This window comes from Cheilinus undulatus, linkage group 11 (genome assembly GCF_018320785.1).
Source record: "Cheilinus undulatus linkage group 11, ASM1832078v1, whole genome shotgun sequence".
NCBI classification, from domain to species: domain Eukaryota; kingdom Metazoa; phylum Chordata; class Actinopteri; order Labriformes; family Labridae; genus Cheilinus; species Cheilinus undulatus.
In genome coordinates this window covers 27450329-27467763 of record NC_054875.1, presented here as the reverse complement: position 1 = coordinate 27467763, position 17435 = coordinate 27450329, and the positions used below count along the sequence as shown (strand labels likewise).

The 17435-nt window shown below is 38.0% G+C and overlaps 1 protein-coding gene across 4 annotated transcripts in view; it reads right to left on the bottom strand.

Annotated features, from left to right (window-relative positions):
• Nucleotides 1-12491, bottom strand: part of cacna2d3a (calcium channel, voltage-dependent, alpha 2/delta subunit 3a) — a 213339-nt gene extending 200848 nt beyond the window's left edge. For all 4 annotated transcript variants that reach the window (XR_005992575.1, XM_041799783.1, XM_041799785.1 and 1 more), the window contains exons 1-2: nt 12324-12491; nt 11945-12026 (exon numbers count right to left, since the gene is read on the bottom strand). Coding sequence is in view for 3 of the 4 variants with exons in the window: in XM_041799783.1 (XP_041655717.1) it covers nt 11945-12026; nt 12324-12439 (198 nt within the window). In the remaining variant the exon portion in view is untranslated. The remainder of the gene's footprint in view (nt 1-11944; nt 12027-12323) is intronic.
• Between the last annotated feature and the right edge of the window lie 4944 nt (nt 12492-17435).

Here is a 17435-nt window from a genome sequence, read left to right as displayed (position 1 = left end):
TTACAGATACATTTTAGCCAATACTGAGATAAATACCGATATTCAAATATGTATTTCAGACCTAAAAATGTGGTCCTTTGAACTCAGTTAATATGTACGGATGAACAAATAAACAAACTTGAGTGCTTAAAAAACACTTTTAAGTCAAAACACTTTGAATGAACCAAGAAGAAGACCTCAATGGACATAGATCTGATTTGTAACCTACCTTTTTAACCTTATCAGTGCAACAAAAATACACAATTTATTGCAAATTTTGGCCTGATCTAAACCAAACAGTTTGGCTAAGAATGACTTTATAGTCATGTCATGACCAGCATAAAGGGAGGAGAAACTGAAGCATCTTTCTAGGGAACTGTTGAGTTAAAAAAATAACTGACACTGTTGCCTCTGATCCCACACACATTATCTAGAGAGCACCTGTTAACTGACCTGTAATTTCCACATACACCAGCTGTGCCATGCATAGTGTAAGTGTGCCTGTGGCACAGCCCTGATCAGCTTGAGACAACAGGGCAGAGATCACAGCTGAACCGTGAGTTCACACAGGAAAAATGTGTCAAAAACGGACTATTTTGCATGTTTGGGGCTAGATTTGCTGTTCATTTCGAAATGATTCAATGATTTAATTGCTTCTGCCATGGGTGAGTACATTTTATGAGTTAAAAGGTTTCTGTTTGCCACAAAGACGCTGTGCTTTCATGTAAAATGATGCAGCTTTTTACCTCAAAAGTTAACTCATCAATGGCACCATAGTAGCTCTGTGACCCTCTGACCTCCTGATGATCGTTTGCTCATGCTGCAGGATGAGATGTAACATTGATATAGTGATAATGTACCATCACAAGTCCATGCACTTTGTTGTATTTTGAAGTTGAGCGGGTTTTTTGCATGTTTCCAGCTGTTTGGATTGATCTGCTTTATGTGGATTGACACAGTTTAGCAGCAGCAGTAGATTGTAGAATGTGCAGATAACTCTGAAGTTATGTGCCTTGTATTCCAAAAGATGGTGATTTTCAATACAAAGTTCTGGTTTATAAATGACCCTTGACAGTGGTGATGTAGGTCTATGTTTGAAATGTGAGTAGTTCTAATCTTAAAATTTAGCAGTAAAAATCAGAATAACTAGCAGGGCTAAAATAATACACCAGCTTTCCACAGCACAGTCAGTCCAGAAAGTTTACACTGAAACTGATCAGTACTCGGTATCAGCCGATACCCAATACTCTGGTATCAGAATCAGTATGAAGAAAAAATGACATTGGAACATCTCTAATCTGCATTACAATGCACCTAACTATCAATCATACAAACTTGAGCCACAAATCCGCCTGATGCTGTGTTGTGGAAGCCAGTCAGGGTGTAGATTCTCTCACAACCTGAAATGCATCAAAAAAATAGCAAAAATAGCAAATCAACAGCCATTTAAAAAAATAAACATTTAAGAAATTATTTTCCATAACTGTGATCAAGAAAAGGAGAAAACATGAATTTTTAGGAATCTGCATCATACCACTGAAGTGAGAGCCACCGTAGGCTTTAAATTACAGAACTGAGACTGGTGAAGGTGATATAACATATATTTCATGAGCAAGTATTTGACAGGGTTTAGTTGCAGATGTAAACATCAGGCAGTAAGCTTTAAATGCTGGCTTCACCAGAATTACTGAGAAATTCACGTTAAATACTAAAGGCATATAGGCTGTCAGATGATGACAGGTAATTATTTGGTGGTTCTGAAATTGTCAGGTGTTTTTTAATTGATCTTTACTTTTGTTCCAATTTCTCCTCCTCTCTCCAAGTTTTAGGGACCCCTCTAGTGGCCTTGGTGTGCTTTCAAGGGTTGAGACCCTCCCCTTGAGAAACACTGACTTTGGTTACAAATACCCAACTCCCTATAAAAACTTCCCAAAGCAAAAGTGGGCAAAGACACATCTCACTGGAAAAGTGTCAGCAAGATTTCTAGAAGTATGAATTTTGGTGGATGACTATTACATTAACTGAGACTTAAACATTTACATCTAAATTTAGTCTCAAAAATAATAAAGCATTATTATTTTAACAGTGACATAATGTCACTACTTTTAAAAGTGTAATTAGTACTGGAAATAAAAGGCATTTGAACAATTTCTTCTTCGGCACTATAACAAACACATTACATTTGTAACCTTAATGCTAAATCAAATTAAAACTTTAAGTGCTGTTTAATTTGTGGATAAAAACTCATCCTGCAGTTCTGCACACAGCGTGACTCATTCTTCCACTGTTGTCATCCAAAAAATGTAATTAATTTTAAATGAACATGAAAAACTGAAATGCATAATCACTTTCACTTCAAAATTAGATAATTAGTCATGCTCTTAAATCTGGTTAGGGTGACTAAAATACATATTCAGAACAAAAATAGATCCCATCATATGAATGGTTTTGGTAGAATTATTGAATATTTCTCTGAACTGAGTCTTGTAGAAGGTCTGACATAGATGAGGATACAGTCTGACTGTGTATGAATATTTTAATCATGTAAAAAAATCTCCGAAGTTCACAAGATTCCATATGAGTGGAGAATATGCCTACTAATGACATTGGGAAATAATGGTCATCTTTTTTTTTCCCTTGCTTTAAACTGGAAAAACTCTTGAAGCTACTGTGAGGAATTTTAACCTGGTTATGAATGTGACTACAATTAAAAAAAGGGCCTCTTAATAAGCGGTAAAAGCAAAGCAGAGGAGCAGGAAGAACAGTGACTATTTCTACATGACCATTTTTTGTTGCCTATACATTTTCCATGGGGTAGGAGTCAGACAAAACAATTTTCAGCATGTTGAAGAAAAACATTTCCATGAAAAAAAAATATTCAAGTTCCTGCAGTATGTGTGCAACTGGGTCAAAAACAAACAAGAAATAGTTAAGAAATATTTAAGATAAGTAATAATTAAAACAGTGGATGTTTACAGCAGCAGAAATAGTCTGCAGTAAGCTGGATTTGACCTTGTCTCTCTTTTCCACATGTTTTAAACATGGCATAATTCCCCCTGTATGGTACGACAATTAAACCTGTACCAAAATCAACAAAGATCCCAGAATGGCTTTAACTACAGATGCATCAGCCTCCTTAGTATGATCTTTAAACTGTCTACTAATACTGAATAACAGGCTCACACAGTGCTGAGAACTGGGTCAGTATTTTATCAAGGAGCACAATGGTTTTTAAACAAAGCAAGCCTGTGCAGATCATATGCATTCAGTAGCATCTCTGGACTAGAATTGAAAAGTAAACCTACTTTTGCATGTTTTGTTGACTTTCATTAGGCATTCGCCTGGATTAAAAGCATTTAAACTTCTGGAAGTAGGGAAATATGGTAGCTGATAAATCCAGAGTACAGCTGGACAGTTGTCTGTGATGAGATAGATGGTAAATTTATTAACAGGTTTTAAACACGTTCTTGAATTTGACTAAAGGATATTCTTTCTTTAACTCCGTTTGCATTACGTATACGTGATTGATTTAGCTTACAGATAAAGAACGTTAATTTAGGTGATATTAAGTGATGTATTTTATATATGCAGACGATATGATGTTACTGACCAAGTCTGAGTCTGATCTTCAAAGTGTGTTAGGTAACAATGTTACAAGTGGAGATTAGAAATATTAAAAATGCCAGTATGAGAGACACACAGAATAAGTCATGTTTACGTGAGAATATGTTGGGGCATATTTCTTGATGAATTTTTAGCTTATGAGGCTTGAATTGGGTGTCATATTGACTCTGGTGGGAATGTTTTAAAATCTGATGTATGTTAGGATGTTGGATATTTTACATACACGCAACTTCATGATGCCTGTGTGTAGGGATGTCAAATTTTAATTACCGTTAAAACTGTGTTTGATTACCGCACTTTGAAAACTCACGGTGATACTGCTCAGTTCCTGGAGAAGCCGCAGCGCTCTGTGGCAGTAATGCAACTTCATGGATGCCAGCTGCCGTTAAACACCACAGAAGAAGAAGGAGCAGCGCTGTCTGAGACTCTGGTGTGCGTGCGCAGTTTGAAAACATAGCGAGAGAGAGCGTGAGAGAGCAAGAGAGAGAGCGAGTGAGAGAGAGAGAGATTGTATACAAAGGTACATGAAACAGTGAAAGTGTTCTTTCTGTACCAGTTTTTCTTAGATCTTTAAGACTAGATCTAGTTTTGAGCACTGATTGTAAAGAAAAGTATTCTTGGATCTTATCTACAATTTCCACAAACCTCTTATGGCCATAAGGTGCCATCTTTAATACACATTTGTATGTTTGATGTTATATTTTAATGTTCTGCCAACAAAGTACATTGTGTGTGTTACTTTATTTTATCTAAAAAAAACTTGGTTAAATGATTTCAGTGTGTGTATAAGTACTTTTTGAACATTTTGAGCACATTTCAACAATACCGTGATAATAATGATAACCATGATAATTTTGGTCACAATAACCATTATATGAAATTTTCATGTCCTTACATCCCTACCTGTGTGTCTCCCATACTGAACAGTGCCACAGGGGTGTGCTGTTATACCCTGTCTACATTTCTGTAGATAGAGTAGAGCTACATGATGTTTTTGATGGATTCATATGATTTGCAGCCAGCCAAGTGATTCAGAGAGACATGAACTTGATACCAGGGCTTGTACAATGAAAACATGAAATAATTGACTAATAAACATGGCGAAAAACAGAATTGACAAAAAAGTATACATAGTTCTTGATGGGAAAAACAGCTTTCCTCAGTTTAAGAGGAAGTGGATATACTGCATATCTACAGGAATAAACTTCACTGTAAAGCTGACTCCATGAAAGTCTGACGGAAACATTCTGTCCAAGTTTAATGCCTGAATTATATAAAGTATCCCATTTATCCAGAGGCCAAAGATCCTCAGTTACACAGTTAAACAAAGGTGTTCTTCTTCCAGCTACTGAAGTTGGGCAAGTCAAAAATATTCAAGAGAAAACAAACTTCGTGAGATGTGTGATTTAGATGAAGTGAAAACTGATTTTTGCATTGTACAAGATTTAATTAAATTTGCACTTTTGTTTCATAAGATAAAAAGAGAGTATGCTGAACTAGTCTTTGTTTAGTTTTAATCTTATTATTCTGTTCCATGCCAAAGAAGAGAGCCCACGGAGGCTGGAAATATAAATGTGTAAATGAAACATAATAAAATAAAAACTTAAAAAAAAATAAAAATAACAATAAATCATCAAACTTCTTAACTCGGTGCTCTGGTGCTGTCTGCATGTATCCAAATGGACCATTATAGAGTCATTTTTAGAACAGAATGACCCCTGTCTAGGGATTAGTATGGTTTGGGTTTTTTCCAATGCCGGTGATAAATCAATACCTTTTATATGTAGCCAGTGCCTCAACCATGCTTGAATCATTACTTCTGAGAGGGGAAAAAAGGTGTTGAAAGTCAGATAGAGACTTGAAGCTGTATGGATATCGTTAATGATTCATAGGAATCTCTTTATAAGATGCAAGACATTTTTGGGATCAGAAAAGGAAACCGCAGCAGGGTACTGAAATGAAGTATCGATATCAGTGTTTTAATTCTGTTCAGTAGGTATCAGATGTGTTGGTAGCGGTACCATGACGGTACCAGATTCTGATACTCATCACTACCCCTCTCTATGTAAATAAGCCTTATTTCAAAACCATACAGTTCATAAACACTGCTTCTAGCTACTTGCAATGAGAGTTGAGCACGAACCACTGAGACCTGGTAGTAACTGCACTGCAGTATTTATGAGACCTGTGACACAGTTAAGACTTTGTAGTTTCTTATGAGGAGCCTCTACTCCAGGTCTGCAGCTTGAATACCTTCAAACTAGGGCTGCAGTGATCAATTCTTTTTGTAATCAAGTACTCGATTCTTCTGGTGATTAATCGAGTACTCCAATAAGAAATATTGCATTTTTTTTAATCTGTCACTTTTGCTTTTATCAAGAGAAATAGTACTAGACGAAAATATATTTTTACAAAGTGCAATGAAGTTCTGATGATAATTTACATTTCTTAAAGTTACAAGGAAAGGAAGTTAAATAATTACATAAGATTATGCCATATTTGGGGTTTTAGGGATCCTCCCAGAAAATTTTTGGTTCCAACACTTTATTTTTTTCATGGTAGTTTAAATTTATTTTCCAATTTACCATTAAAGTAAAGGGACACTTAATCATCATGCGCTGAATTTTAGATAATTTGTAATCAAATGTATAACATGCGCATGCAGAAGAGAGAGAGGGAGGAGGAAGCACCAAAGGAGGACATGAATTGTGAAGCCTGACTGTCTTCTGTGAAACCGTCGGGTCAATCAGAGAAGTTTATGAAATTCCCTGAAGTCTGCAGACACAAACTGAGTGCTGTCTCTCACCAGCAAGTCATGCAGGTGGCGCGTAAACTCGGAGGTCTGCGTAGGTTCACCGGTGCAGGCATAATGCCATATCTGCCATGAAGTGGACGCGTAAACGCAGGATGTGTGCCTGTCAACATCAATGCATCAACTTCTCTTCCCTCGTGATTTTCATTCCTCACATCATGCATGTTACGTTATAGCAACAGCGAAAACAAGTGCACTGTGCCACACAAATAGCGATCTGTGCGAAACACAGCGCGCCGTGCAACACACAGTGCAATGTCAAAGCTTACAGCATGGACGTATATGAAAACATGACTGATTTAAGCAAAGCCTCGAGGCAGATAATTTGCTTCAAGGATTTTTTTTTTAATCGAATCACTCGGATAATTCAAGGAATCGTTTCAGCCCTACTTCAAACATCATACTGTCATGTACAAAATTCGTTCAAAGTTGTTTTTCTGAAAAACTGACATCCACATAGGTCCAACATTCTTACAAACCAAAAGTTCCTTACAGCAGCTTTAAGTGTGTTGTTTTCTCTCACTCTAACTTCATAAATATATTCTCTGGAGTTTGTCTCCTGCAGTGTCCTGCTGTGGTGAAGCTGAATGGTGTGGCAGCATCTGTGTGTCAGAACATGTATCGCACTCCCGACACTCTTCTTCTCCACCCCGGCAAATCGATTCCAGCATACACTTGTCACACATCATTACACCTTCCCATCATCCTCTGCTGTATATGCACCTCAGAGTGTGTGTGCTTTTAGTAGATATGCAAACTTAACACACACTCCAAGCACATACACCCGCTGTGTTACTCCCCCTTTAGGTTGTGCTTTAAAATAAAACGGAATCGCAGATGTGCAGGGTTAACTCTCAGACCACAGAAACATCATTCGTTTTATGTCCTCCATTACCAAGAGGCTTCTGGATATTTCCGCGTGGAATAATGTCCTATTACTTTGATTCCAGAGAGCCATAACATCAGCGAGGAGGAAACGAGTCCAGCACACACAAACACTGAGCCATAACAGCCAGGCTGCCTCATATGGACAGGTTGGTCAATGATACATGAAATTAAAGATTTCAACAGAATAGCAGTGAAGAGGCTAAAACACACAGAGCTAATTCCAACTATCAGTGGGAGATGTTTAATGTGTCTCAACCGCAAGTCTTACTTTCTTTATATGGCTCTGTAAGTATATACAATAACTTTATACACTCAGACTGTGTATACACAGTTTAAAGTGATTCAGATATAACCATACATACAACCACATGAATATTACAAGCTTCCAATTTGTGAAACAATTCAAAGGCATTATTGATCATGTTTTTCTTCTTCTTTTTCAAGAACACTCACACGCACACACCATGAGTGCATAACCTTGAAACAGGAGCTATTTCCGATGGATACAGGAAATGGGCCGTGGCATGGGACAGATCAGGACAGGGTTGAAAGAGGACAGAGGGGAGAGGGGAGAATTATACTGGAACTTCTGTATTTTTTAAAACAGATTTTATCTATTTATTTATCTGCCTATTTGAAAAAAGTTCTAGATTAATGTAAAATCATTGTTGAAATTGTTTAAAATGGTTTGATTTTCTGATTATTACAAGTACTCTGTTCAAAATCTGTTTCAAACTGACCCTAAAAGCTGTTTTCACCCTTGCTTATTCATGTGGATTTGTATTTAACATTAATCAATCAATCCATCATTGTTTATTGATAAAGGTTGTAAATCAATTAAACCAAAGTCAATTATTGCATGGTTTTCTGTTTTAATTATGATTTACCACATCTTTACATGTTTTATGCCTCTTTCATCAGAGGTGATTAAATTTGTGAGTCAAATGAAGCATCAAATTAACACAAAAGAAGAATCAAATTCAGATTGGAGCATTTTAATTTACAGTACTAAGCAGCAGCAGAAGACGTATTACACACCTCAAAAAATAGAATATCTGGGATGCAGTGGCCTTACAGCAGCTAGGCCACGCTAGTAGTGGCATTAATCAAGTTTCAATTTCAACTATGATTCTGGCTTCATAAAAGCAAGATAATCAAGATCAAATGATAACAGAGCCACATGTTGTGTTGCAGTAAACAGAGCGCACCCTTCCTTTCTTTTGAAGCACTGTGTGCTCTCTGCCCCTCCCACCTAAACAGCTCTCACTTTAGTTTAAGTGAAGATTAGAGAGAGCTGCTACATCACATCCAGTTAGTTTAAAAAGACAGCATAGGGCTGGGAAATACTGCCTCTAACAAAATCTGTTTCAATTGACTTTCTTACCTGCCAAAAAAAGTAAAGAGAATTAGTTTGAAAAAAAAAAAAAAACAGATTTGTTTGTATTTTACACCAATAATATTTAACAGAAGTGAAATAAATTCTCCTTTTCAGTTTCAGGGGAGTATGAAGTATTAAGAGTAGCATTTGGAATTGTATGGTAATGTATAATACATTAGTATTAGGAAAAATTTCCTTCTGTTATTCATATAAACCCTTCCCCATACAAACAACAAAACTATTCAACAAATAAAGTAGAATAGGAAAAATTATGTTTGGCTTAACCCCAGGTTATTGACTTTGTTAACTGGCCTTTTGCTAACAACTTTAATCTGCTCAGTGTGCCTGTATGTAAATTAGCCAAATATTTCTACTCGGACCACTAATCAAGATACTGACTTTTCAAAATCTTGATTTTTTTCACGAACATAATTTATCGATAAAAGCAGTTTATTGCCCAGGCCTTAGCAAGAAGATGACAGAAAGGCAGCTGTTGGGGCACAGATGGTCTAGTCGTTTCGGGCACACCCCCTTGTATGCAGGAGGCCCAAGTTCAAGTCCAGCCTGTGGCTCCTTTCCTGCATGTCTCTACCCCATTCTATCATCCCTGTTTCAGACTCAATCCACTGCCCACCACCACGAGTAGTAGAAATAAACCTTTTAAAGAAAGGTAGGGGTTGGTTAACAAAGAACAGGAAAAGACCTCTGTCACATGGAAGCCTTCTGGATTTGAGGAGTCAGACCTGGAACAATACAAGATAAGTCGGAGAATTTGTGATCAAATTTGTGGCTGCCACGTAATCTCAATATCCATTAAAATAACCACAACAATGTTTTTTTTTGTTTGTTTGTTGTTGTTTTTTGCCACAATCGAGCAGCCCTTGGTCATACCCTATCTATGGAGGCTGTAGTCCTTTAAAATTGTGGCCTAAGTTCAAGTTTGACATGTGGCTTCTTTCTAGCGTGTCATTCCTTACTTTCTTCTACCTGACTTTCTACTCTATCCACTGTCCTATCAAATAAAGGCATAACAGCCCATAAATAAATAAATAAATAAATAATGGCATAAAATAGAATACATACAACCTGATGACTAGGGAAATTCTCTGCTTGTACTTCTGTGCTGTTGTAATGTATATGAATGAGTTAGTGCTTAAATCACATACAAATTTCTAAAATGTAACTTACAAGCTACACTGCAAAACCTTGCATTTGGCGGTGCATGTTCAAGTATTTCTGTCATATTTTTGGTTAAAAACATCCCAATACATTTGTAATGAGCCACATGTACTTCATGATGCTAAATAAAAATCTAAGATTTTACAATCAAAAATAAAGCCTGCTTGCTGTAAGGAAACAAAGGTTGCGTTTGGGATAAGAGAGTATAGTTTGTTAATTGTCTTCTGATAAGATATGCTTTTTAAACTATGTAAGGCCTCTCTCTTCCAGACAATTCAGGAGCAAAAAGTGTTTGCCCTGATGGTAGATTTTTTTACTAATTACTTGCAATTACGGTCTGTTTTATTGTTTGTACTATTTTAGAATATGAATTTTTTCCTAATTTGTCATGGTAAAGCTTCATAAAATGAGTGTAGGAGATATTATAACTAACTGAACACTTGCTTATATTTGAGTTTTTTGCCGTTACTCGAATGTCTATGTCTGCTGAGTGACTCAGGCTAAAATGTGCATTTGTTAGTGAGTCTATTTACATGTTTGAGTGTTTGAGAATCTGATGCAGAGTTTTTTGTTTCGCTAGGGTCAGAGAGATAACTAAAGAGAGACCAAGTCCATCTGTCCCCTGCCCAGGGGAAACACAAACACAAGCCTAGTCCTTTCTCTTTAGTACCATCGTCCTCTTTATGAACAACATCCCTCATTCTTTCAGCCTGTTTAAAAGCATATGTGCCCTCAGGGGAGCTGTGGTCCCTCCTCAGCTATTCTAGAGGAGTTTCTAGACTGTTCCGCTTCAACAATAGAGCGCAGCAAACAGGACACTAACTGCATGCGTGCATAAATGCAACCTGCACATTTGAGGATACGATATGAACACCAGTCTGGTGTGAAAGATGCACTTTTCCCACAAAAGAGGTCTCCCGTCTTTTCTTTGCTCAATTAACCCTGCGGCCTTCATTTGCATTTCATAAAGAGGTCGTCACTCTGTGGGAGGGTTATCTGCTTTTTGGAGGCAGAAAAAGATGAGAAGGGGGAACAGTTTTTATCCTGTTAGAGAGATAACACCACAGCTCCGGCTTCTGAGCGCTTGAAGAAATCACGGCCTGTGTGTGTCTATGCGAGCGTGCAAGTGAAAATGTAGGCTGTGCGTTCTGTGAGTGTGGGAGTCTGTGTCAGGTCCTGGTTGCGTGTCACATCCCATCTCTGATTCGACCTTTGTGACACATAACTGCAGGCGTGCCACAGTCGGTCTCCGTGAACCGTCACACCTCTGAGCCGAACACCATGGGTGTGTGCGCCCACGGAGAGGTTAGCACCAGCCTGGCCTTTAATCCATTCACTATCCATTAGCCACTTTAAACTCCCGCTTCATCAACTGACCCTCCATTAGGGAAAATTTGCATTCCATCACACTCAAGTCTTGCATAAAGGCCACAAAGCAGAGAGAAAGAGGAAAGAGAAGAGCCTGCAGAGAGCTACAGAGAAAAAATGGGTTGTTTGAAACGTGAGGAACATTCAGTTAAAAAAGCACTTCTCTGAGAGAGTGTGTGAATGTATCCCTGAGAGTGCTCGACAATTGGACAGCCATTTAAAAAGGCACATGTACAGAATAAGCTTTTAAATCAGTGCCTACCTAGTCGATATGCATTACCGATTCTCAAGTGGCTAAAAAGTGCAGGTCCTGTGGTGTGAGAGATGAAGAGTGACATTTCTCTCAACTCAGAAAAATTACTCAGCAGCAGTTATTTTCTCTCATAAGCCGGTCTCTCACATCCACACTGCAATTTTAAAAGTCTCTCAAAGAGGTGTACTGAGCTTTTAAATAAGCCGTTACTTCACCAGCAGTATCACATCAATTCAGCCTTGCAAAAAAAGACTGAGGATGTCCCAATGTGTGCTTACAAAGTATGTCAGAATAAACATTTTTTTACACTTCAATAACAGGAGAGTCCTTTTCTCCTCTTCTCCACTCTCTCATATTTTGCAAGAGATACGCCATCCACATAAAAACCCAGCTCAGGTTCAAATATGTGGACTTTTGATTGCTATTCTGAGTTTTGATAGCTGATTTAAAAAAAACTGCTCACCTTCTGCAGCAGCTGAGAGCCAGAATACTTTGCAGAGATGGACTTCATCTCTCCACCAAATGCTGAAGCCCAGAGCTTCACCCTGCAGATAGCAAACAAATGCATCACATACATGAAGAAATCTAAAAAGAAACAAAAAATAACAAGCTTAAACAGCCAATCAGTAAAAATACAGGCATTATATACTAATTGGAACCCTTAAATAAGAGAAAAAAGGCATCATTATGAATAACCACACCACTAAAAAGTAAAGGAAACCGTAAAAGTCACCAAGTTGTTTTCGTTGACTCACACAGCTGAGATTTTTCTAACAAGTTCCTGTCTGAAACTTGAAAATCAAGTGATGCAGTCACATCTGTTTCCAAGATCTTCTACTTACACAGATGGAGGGATGCTCTGGTGGGTGCTCCCCATCCCGGTGACCCTGGTGCTGAGAGTTGAGAAAAGTAACAGGAAACACGCGCTGAGAACCACACAGCTCCGATCCACCTGCATCTTGGGCAGGAAATACCCTCCTCACGCGCACAGTTTTAGGTTTATGCTGCCAACGTGAATTGTTCCCTCCAAAGAATCCAGAGATGAAAACAGAAAGTAGGGAATATAAAGTCACCTGTACTGGCTGACTAAGTCATTCATGGTAATGTGCTCAGTTAGAAAACGGCAGCCTCCTCCTGTTACAGCTGTGTGAGTTACCCAAAGTGCTGCGGTGTGGTCCCACTGACCGGTACTGCCTTCACAGCCTGCTGCTCGGCGGAAAGTCGGTCTTGACTCCTCTAGGAGAGAAAAGTCCGCCCCGTAAACGCTGTGTATAAGGCCGACCTCAGCCACGGGGAGCACAGAGCGGACGTTCAGGTGGGAAAAAGCGAACATTAAAGGATGCCGCGCACGAGAGCACGCCTATTCCTCGCGAGTGGTGCGACTAGCCTCCTCTCTCCCCCTCTCTCTCTTTCACTTTCTCTCCTCCTCACTCCGAGGAGCCGATGATAGGCTACTGACGATGCCGTTATTGTTGTTGTTGAATTACGCCATACTTCAGCCCCACTCTCTCCGTCTCTCTTTCTCCCCCACTCATGGGCTACAATTGTTAGCCCTTAGCTTTCATGTCGGATCAAGTCATGCGCTGTATGTCCAGACCACTGAAGCAGGAATTACAGCCAAAGTGCTGACAAAAGACAGAGAGAGGGAGAAGAGAAAAGAAAGTGAGAGTGTAAATGGGAGGGGAGGGCAAGATGATAAGTCAGTTATGCTGCATAAGAGCATGTCAATTAAATGCACTTTGTGATGTTGCACTGGCAGTGTGTGGGCATATGGGCTGCGTAAGAGGATGAGAGCCTCCAGGCGATGGACCCCATGCGATGGATCGTGTTTCACAAAGAGCTGGAATAAGGATTCTGGCAAAGCAGGGGATGGGATCAACATGGACTGAATGGATGATCTCTGCTGCAGCAGAAGATGTCTCTGGTTGATGATTTGCCAAATATTTTGGGGCAGACATCAGTGGTTTTGGTCACCCAACTTACTATAAATTGCCTAATAAAAAGATTCTTGTCAACAACAGTTTGGAGGGATTAAAAACTTCTAGAATTTGAGCGAAACTGTACAAATATAATAGGTTGGAGAAAAATATTGACTTGGTATTCTAAGTGCTTGCCACCTGTTAGTGCAATATAATGGCAAACATTGCACATTATGATGCACCGAGGCAGAGTCCTCAACTGTACTGAAGGGCAAGACTGTATTAAAAAAAAAACCTTTGCAAGAGCCGCAGTCCAAACCTGGGGGTAGTGTTGTCCAACAGGTAGGCTACTAAAAAAACAAATTTAATCAGAGCATGTAGATAGTGTGGTTTCATCTTTAATGATTATAATTTTTCTTTTATCTATATTGAATAAAGAAAATTATTTGAGTTAAAAAGCTAGTTTAGCCATCAATTTTTAACTCTGTAAACTACATCAGATGTTCATTAAGTCAGTCAGATACTAGTCAACTCTGTCAGACACTCATCAACTCCGACAGATACACAAAAACTTTGTCAGATACTCAACAACTTTGTCAGATACTAGTCAACTCTGTCAGATACTCTTCAACTCCGTCAGACACTCATCAACTCTGTCAGATACTAGTCAACTCTGTCAGACACTCATCAACTCTGTCAGATACTAGTCAACTCCGTCAGATACTAGTCAACTCCGTCAGATACTAGTCAACTCTGTCAGATACTAGTAAACTCCGTCAGATACTAGTCAACTCCGTCAGATACTAGTCAACTCTGTCAGATACTCTTCAACTCCGTCAGATACTAGTCAACTCCGTCAGATACTAGTCAACTCTGTCAGATACTCTTCAACTCCGTCAGATACTCGTCAATTCCGTCAGATACTAGTCAACTCCGTCAGATACTAGTCAACTCCGTCAGATACTAGTCAACTCCGTCAGATACTTGTAAACTCTATCAGATACTAGTCAACTCTGTCAGATACTAATCAACTACATCAGATACTAGTCAACTCCGTAAGATACCAGTCAACTCTGTCAGATACTAGTCAACTCCATCAGATACTAGTCAACTCCATCAGATACTAGTAAACTCTATCAGATACTAGTCAGCTCTGTCAGATACTCGTCAATTCCGTCAGATACTTGTCAACTCCATCAGATACTAGTCAACTCTGTCAGATACTAGTCAACTCTGTCAGATACTCACCAGCTTTGTCAGATACTAATCAACTCCATCAGATACTAGTCAACTCTATCAGATACTAGTCAACTCACACTCATGGTGATTCTCTGACATCACCAGACCTGTTTGTTGTACCAAAAAAGTTTAAAAATAGCTACCTTAACCACTAAGTCCCACAGTCTGTTACATGGCTCCTCCCTGTATGCTCACTCGTTTCCACATCATCAGTTGTTCACATTATCTGGTCCCGTCTATCCAATAGCACTGCTCCTGATTTTTAGCTTTATAGTGCTTCTCTTGTTAAATATGGCCCTTTCCTCAACCAGTTCATTCAAGATACCACAGCGTTCTACCATCCATCTCCCTATCAACACCAATCCTGCAGTTTTGTCACTTTTTTCATCTCATCAGCCTCAGTTGACATCATCAACCAACACTTCCACCTCCAGTGTCAGACTCAACAAGGGACAGATCATACTGCCGCTCAGGGTAGACACCCACCCTCAGTTCACCATATGTCCCTGTAGAGTTACAGTGCCAAAGACTAACAATAATTCAATATGAATGTAAAATAAATACATAATTCAATATCACATCTCTGTAAAGCAGTTATAATTAAATATAACATCTAAAATAAATGTTTAACTTAGATTTATTTACTAGTCTCACCTGATAAAAATGTTTTGAAATAAAGAAAACCTACTGAAAGTAATACATAGAGTGCCAGTGCATAAAAAAAATATTTCTATGTAGTGATGTTTGTCATAATTGTTGCAGTATTACTCTGAATAGAGATCAAAGCAAATGTACTACTCAGCAAATCCAAAACAGACATTATTCAGCATATAAATCAAGTATATTGGCATATTACATTATATTATAATCCCACATTCCAAAAAAGTTGGGACATTGTATAAAATATTTACAATATTTCAAACTATATTCAATAGAATACAGCATAGAAACAATGTATCATTATTAATGAATATACACTTTCTGAAGTGATACCTGCAACAAGTTGCAAAAAAGTTGGGACAGGAGGATGTTTATCACTGTGTTATATCACATTTTTTTTCCTAACAACACTTTTTAAGTACTTGAGGAATGAAGAAACTAATTATTTAAGTATTGAAAGTGGAATTCATTCCCATTTTTTGTTTGGTGTATGTCCTAAGTTGTTCAATAGTGCTGGGTATCCATATATTTTACTATTCATAATACACCATACATTTTCAATTGGAGACAGGTCTGGACTGCATGAAGGTCAGTCCATCTAAGATAAGCTCCAGCCCAGATGAATGTAACTGAAAGCTGTTGATGCATGGGATTTGGGCTAAATGATTTGAAAAAATAATCTAATTGCAATTTATTCTTCCAACATTGGGACTGCAGTTGAATATGTAATCATTTTTTAAAGTTTCTCATCTTATTTTTTTTCAACAAATACAAGCATTCAACTACTAACTAGGGCAGAACAATTTTTGTAACATCTAATTGTTATTATTTTGACTTATATATCAAATTTGTTTGAAATTGTTGTATTGAAGTGAACGATCATTCACAATTAACAAAAATAAGGAAAGTATTTTTTGTAAACTATTTTTAAAAATAACACTTGAATGTTTGCATGATGTGTAGTGCATCACATCTCCATCAAAAGTATAAAACTGGTGTTTTGAGACATTTTAGGTTCAAGGAATATTGCATCTTCTGCAATGTTTAAAAATCGCAGAAGGTCATATTGTGATTTTTTAAAACATCAAGTAATTCCCCAGCCCTATATGGGATATATGGCTGTAACTAACTTACCTACACCTAAATTTTTGAATATTTCATAATGGTTTTTTGGAATGTTTTGCAGGCATCAAATTAAGGATGCTAGTATATTTCCAAATAACAATAAAATGTATCAGTTTGAACCCTAAATACCTCAATTTTTGCTATTTTCAGCTGTTTTTAATTCACTTTTGAAGGAAATTTAAATACAGTGAAAGTTGCAGTCAATCAAAGTCCCTGTAAAGTGAAATCCAAGCTTTGTCTCTTAACCCACTAAATATGTTGGAATAATGTCGCTGTAAACATGTGAAATCACTGACATCTACATGTGACTGAATCCTGGATTTAGACTGTTAGAAAGTTTTTTCACCTCTTTCCTGGTTGGGTTTAATTTGGGCGGGGCAAATATGTGGGCTGGGGATGTCACCAACCCACAATGGGGAATAACCCCGCCCCCTAACACTACAATAGTATAAAATCACAGAGCAGTTCGCCTCAGTACAGTCTGTTGTTAGTTGATACATTCATTAAAAATTGACAGTCAGTTAAATGCTGTTTTTGTTTGTACCTGTCTTTCTTGGAGTGGGCGTGGCTTCAGCTGATTCAACTGACATGCCCACACCATCTTAGAGCAGGTTTTAATTTGATAAACTTAGAGATGTTTTATTTTATGGAAATTGAACTTGGTGGTTCATAACATGGTGGCCCTTCATACAACAAACCTAACCACAGATTTATTATGACTTTACAGGGACTTTAAAAGCTCATGTATGTTTAACTGCATTTTAGCACTATAGTACTTTACCATCCTCCTTGTGCACTTTAACTGCAATGGTCACATTAGTCCTGGTCAGTCTTACCATGTGAGAACAGAATTTTAGAATTTGTTGCATCTTAATTAAAAGTGGAAAAAAAAGAAGTATAAGTAAGTATTCGGGCCCTTTGCAAAACCACTTGAAATTTAGCTCCAGTGCCTCCCATTTCTCTGGATTGCAGCTGACATGTTTCTACATCTTCACTGGAGTCCAAATTAAA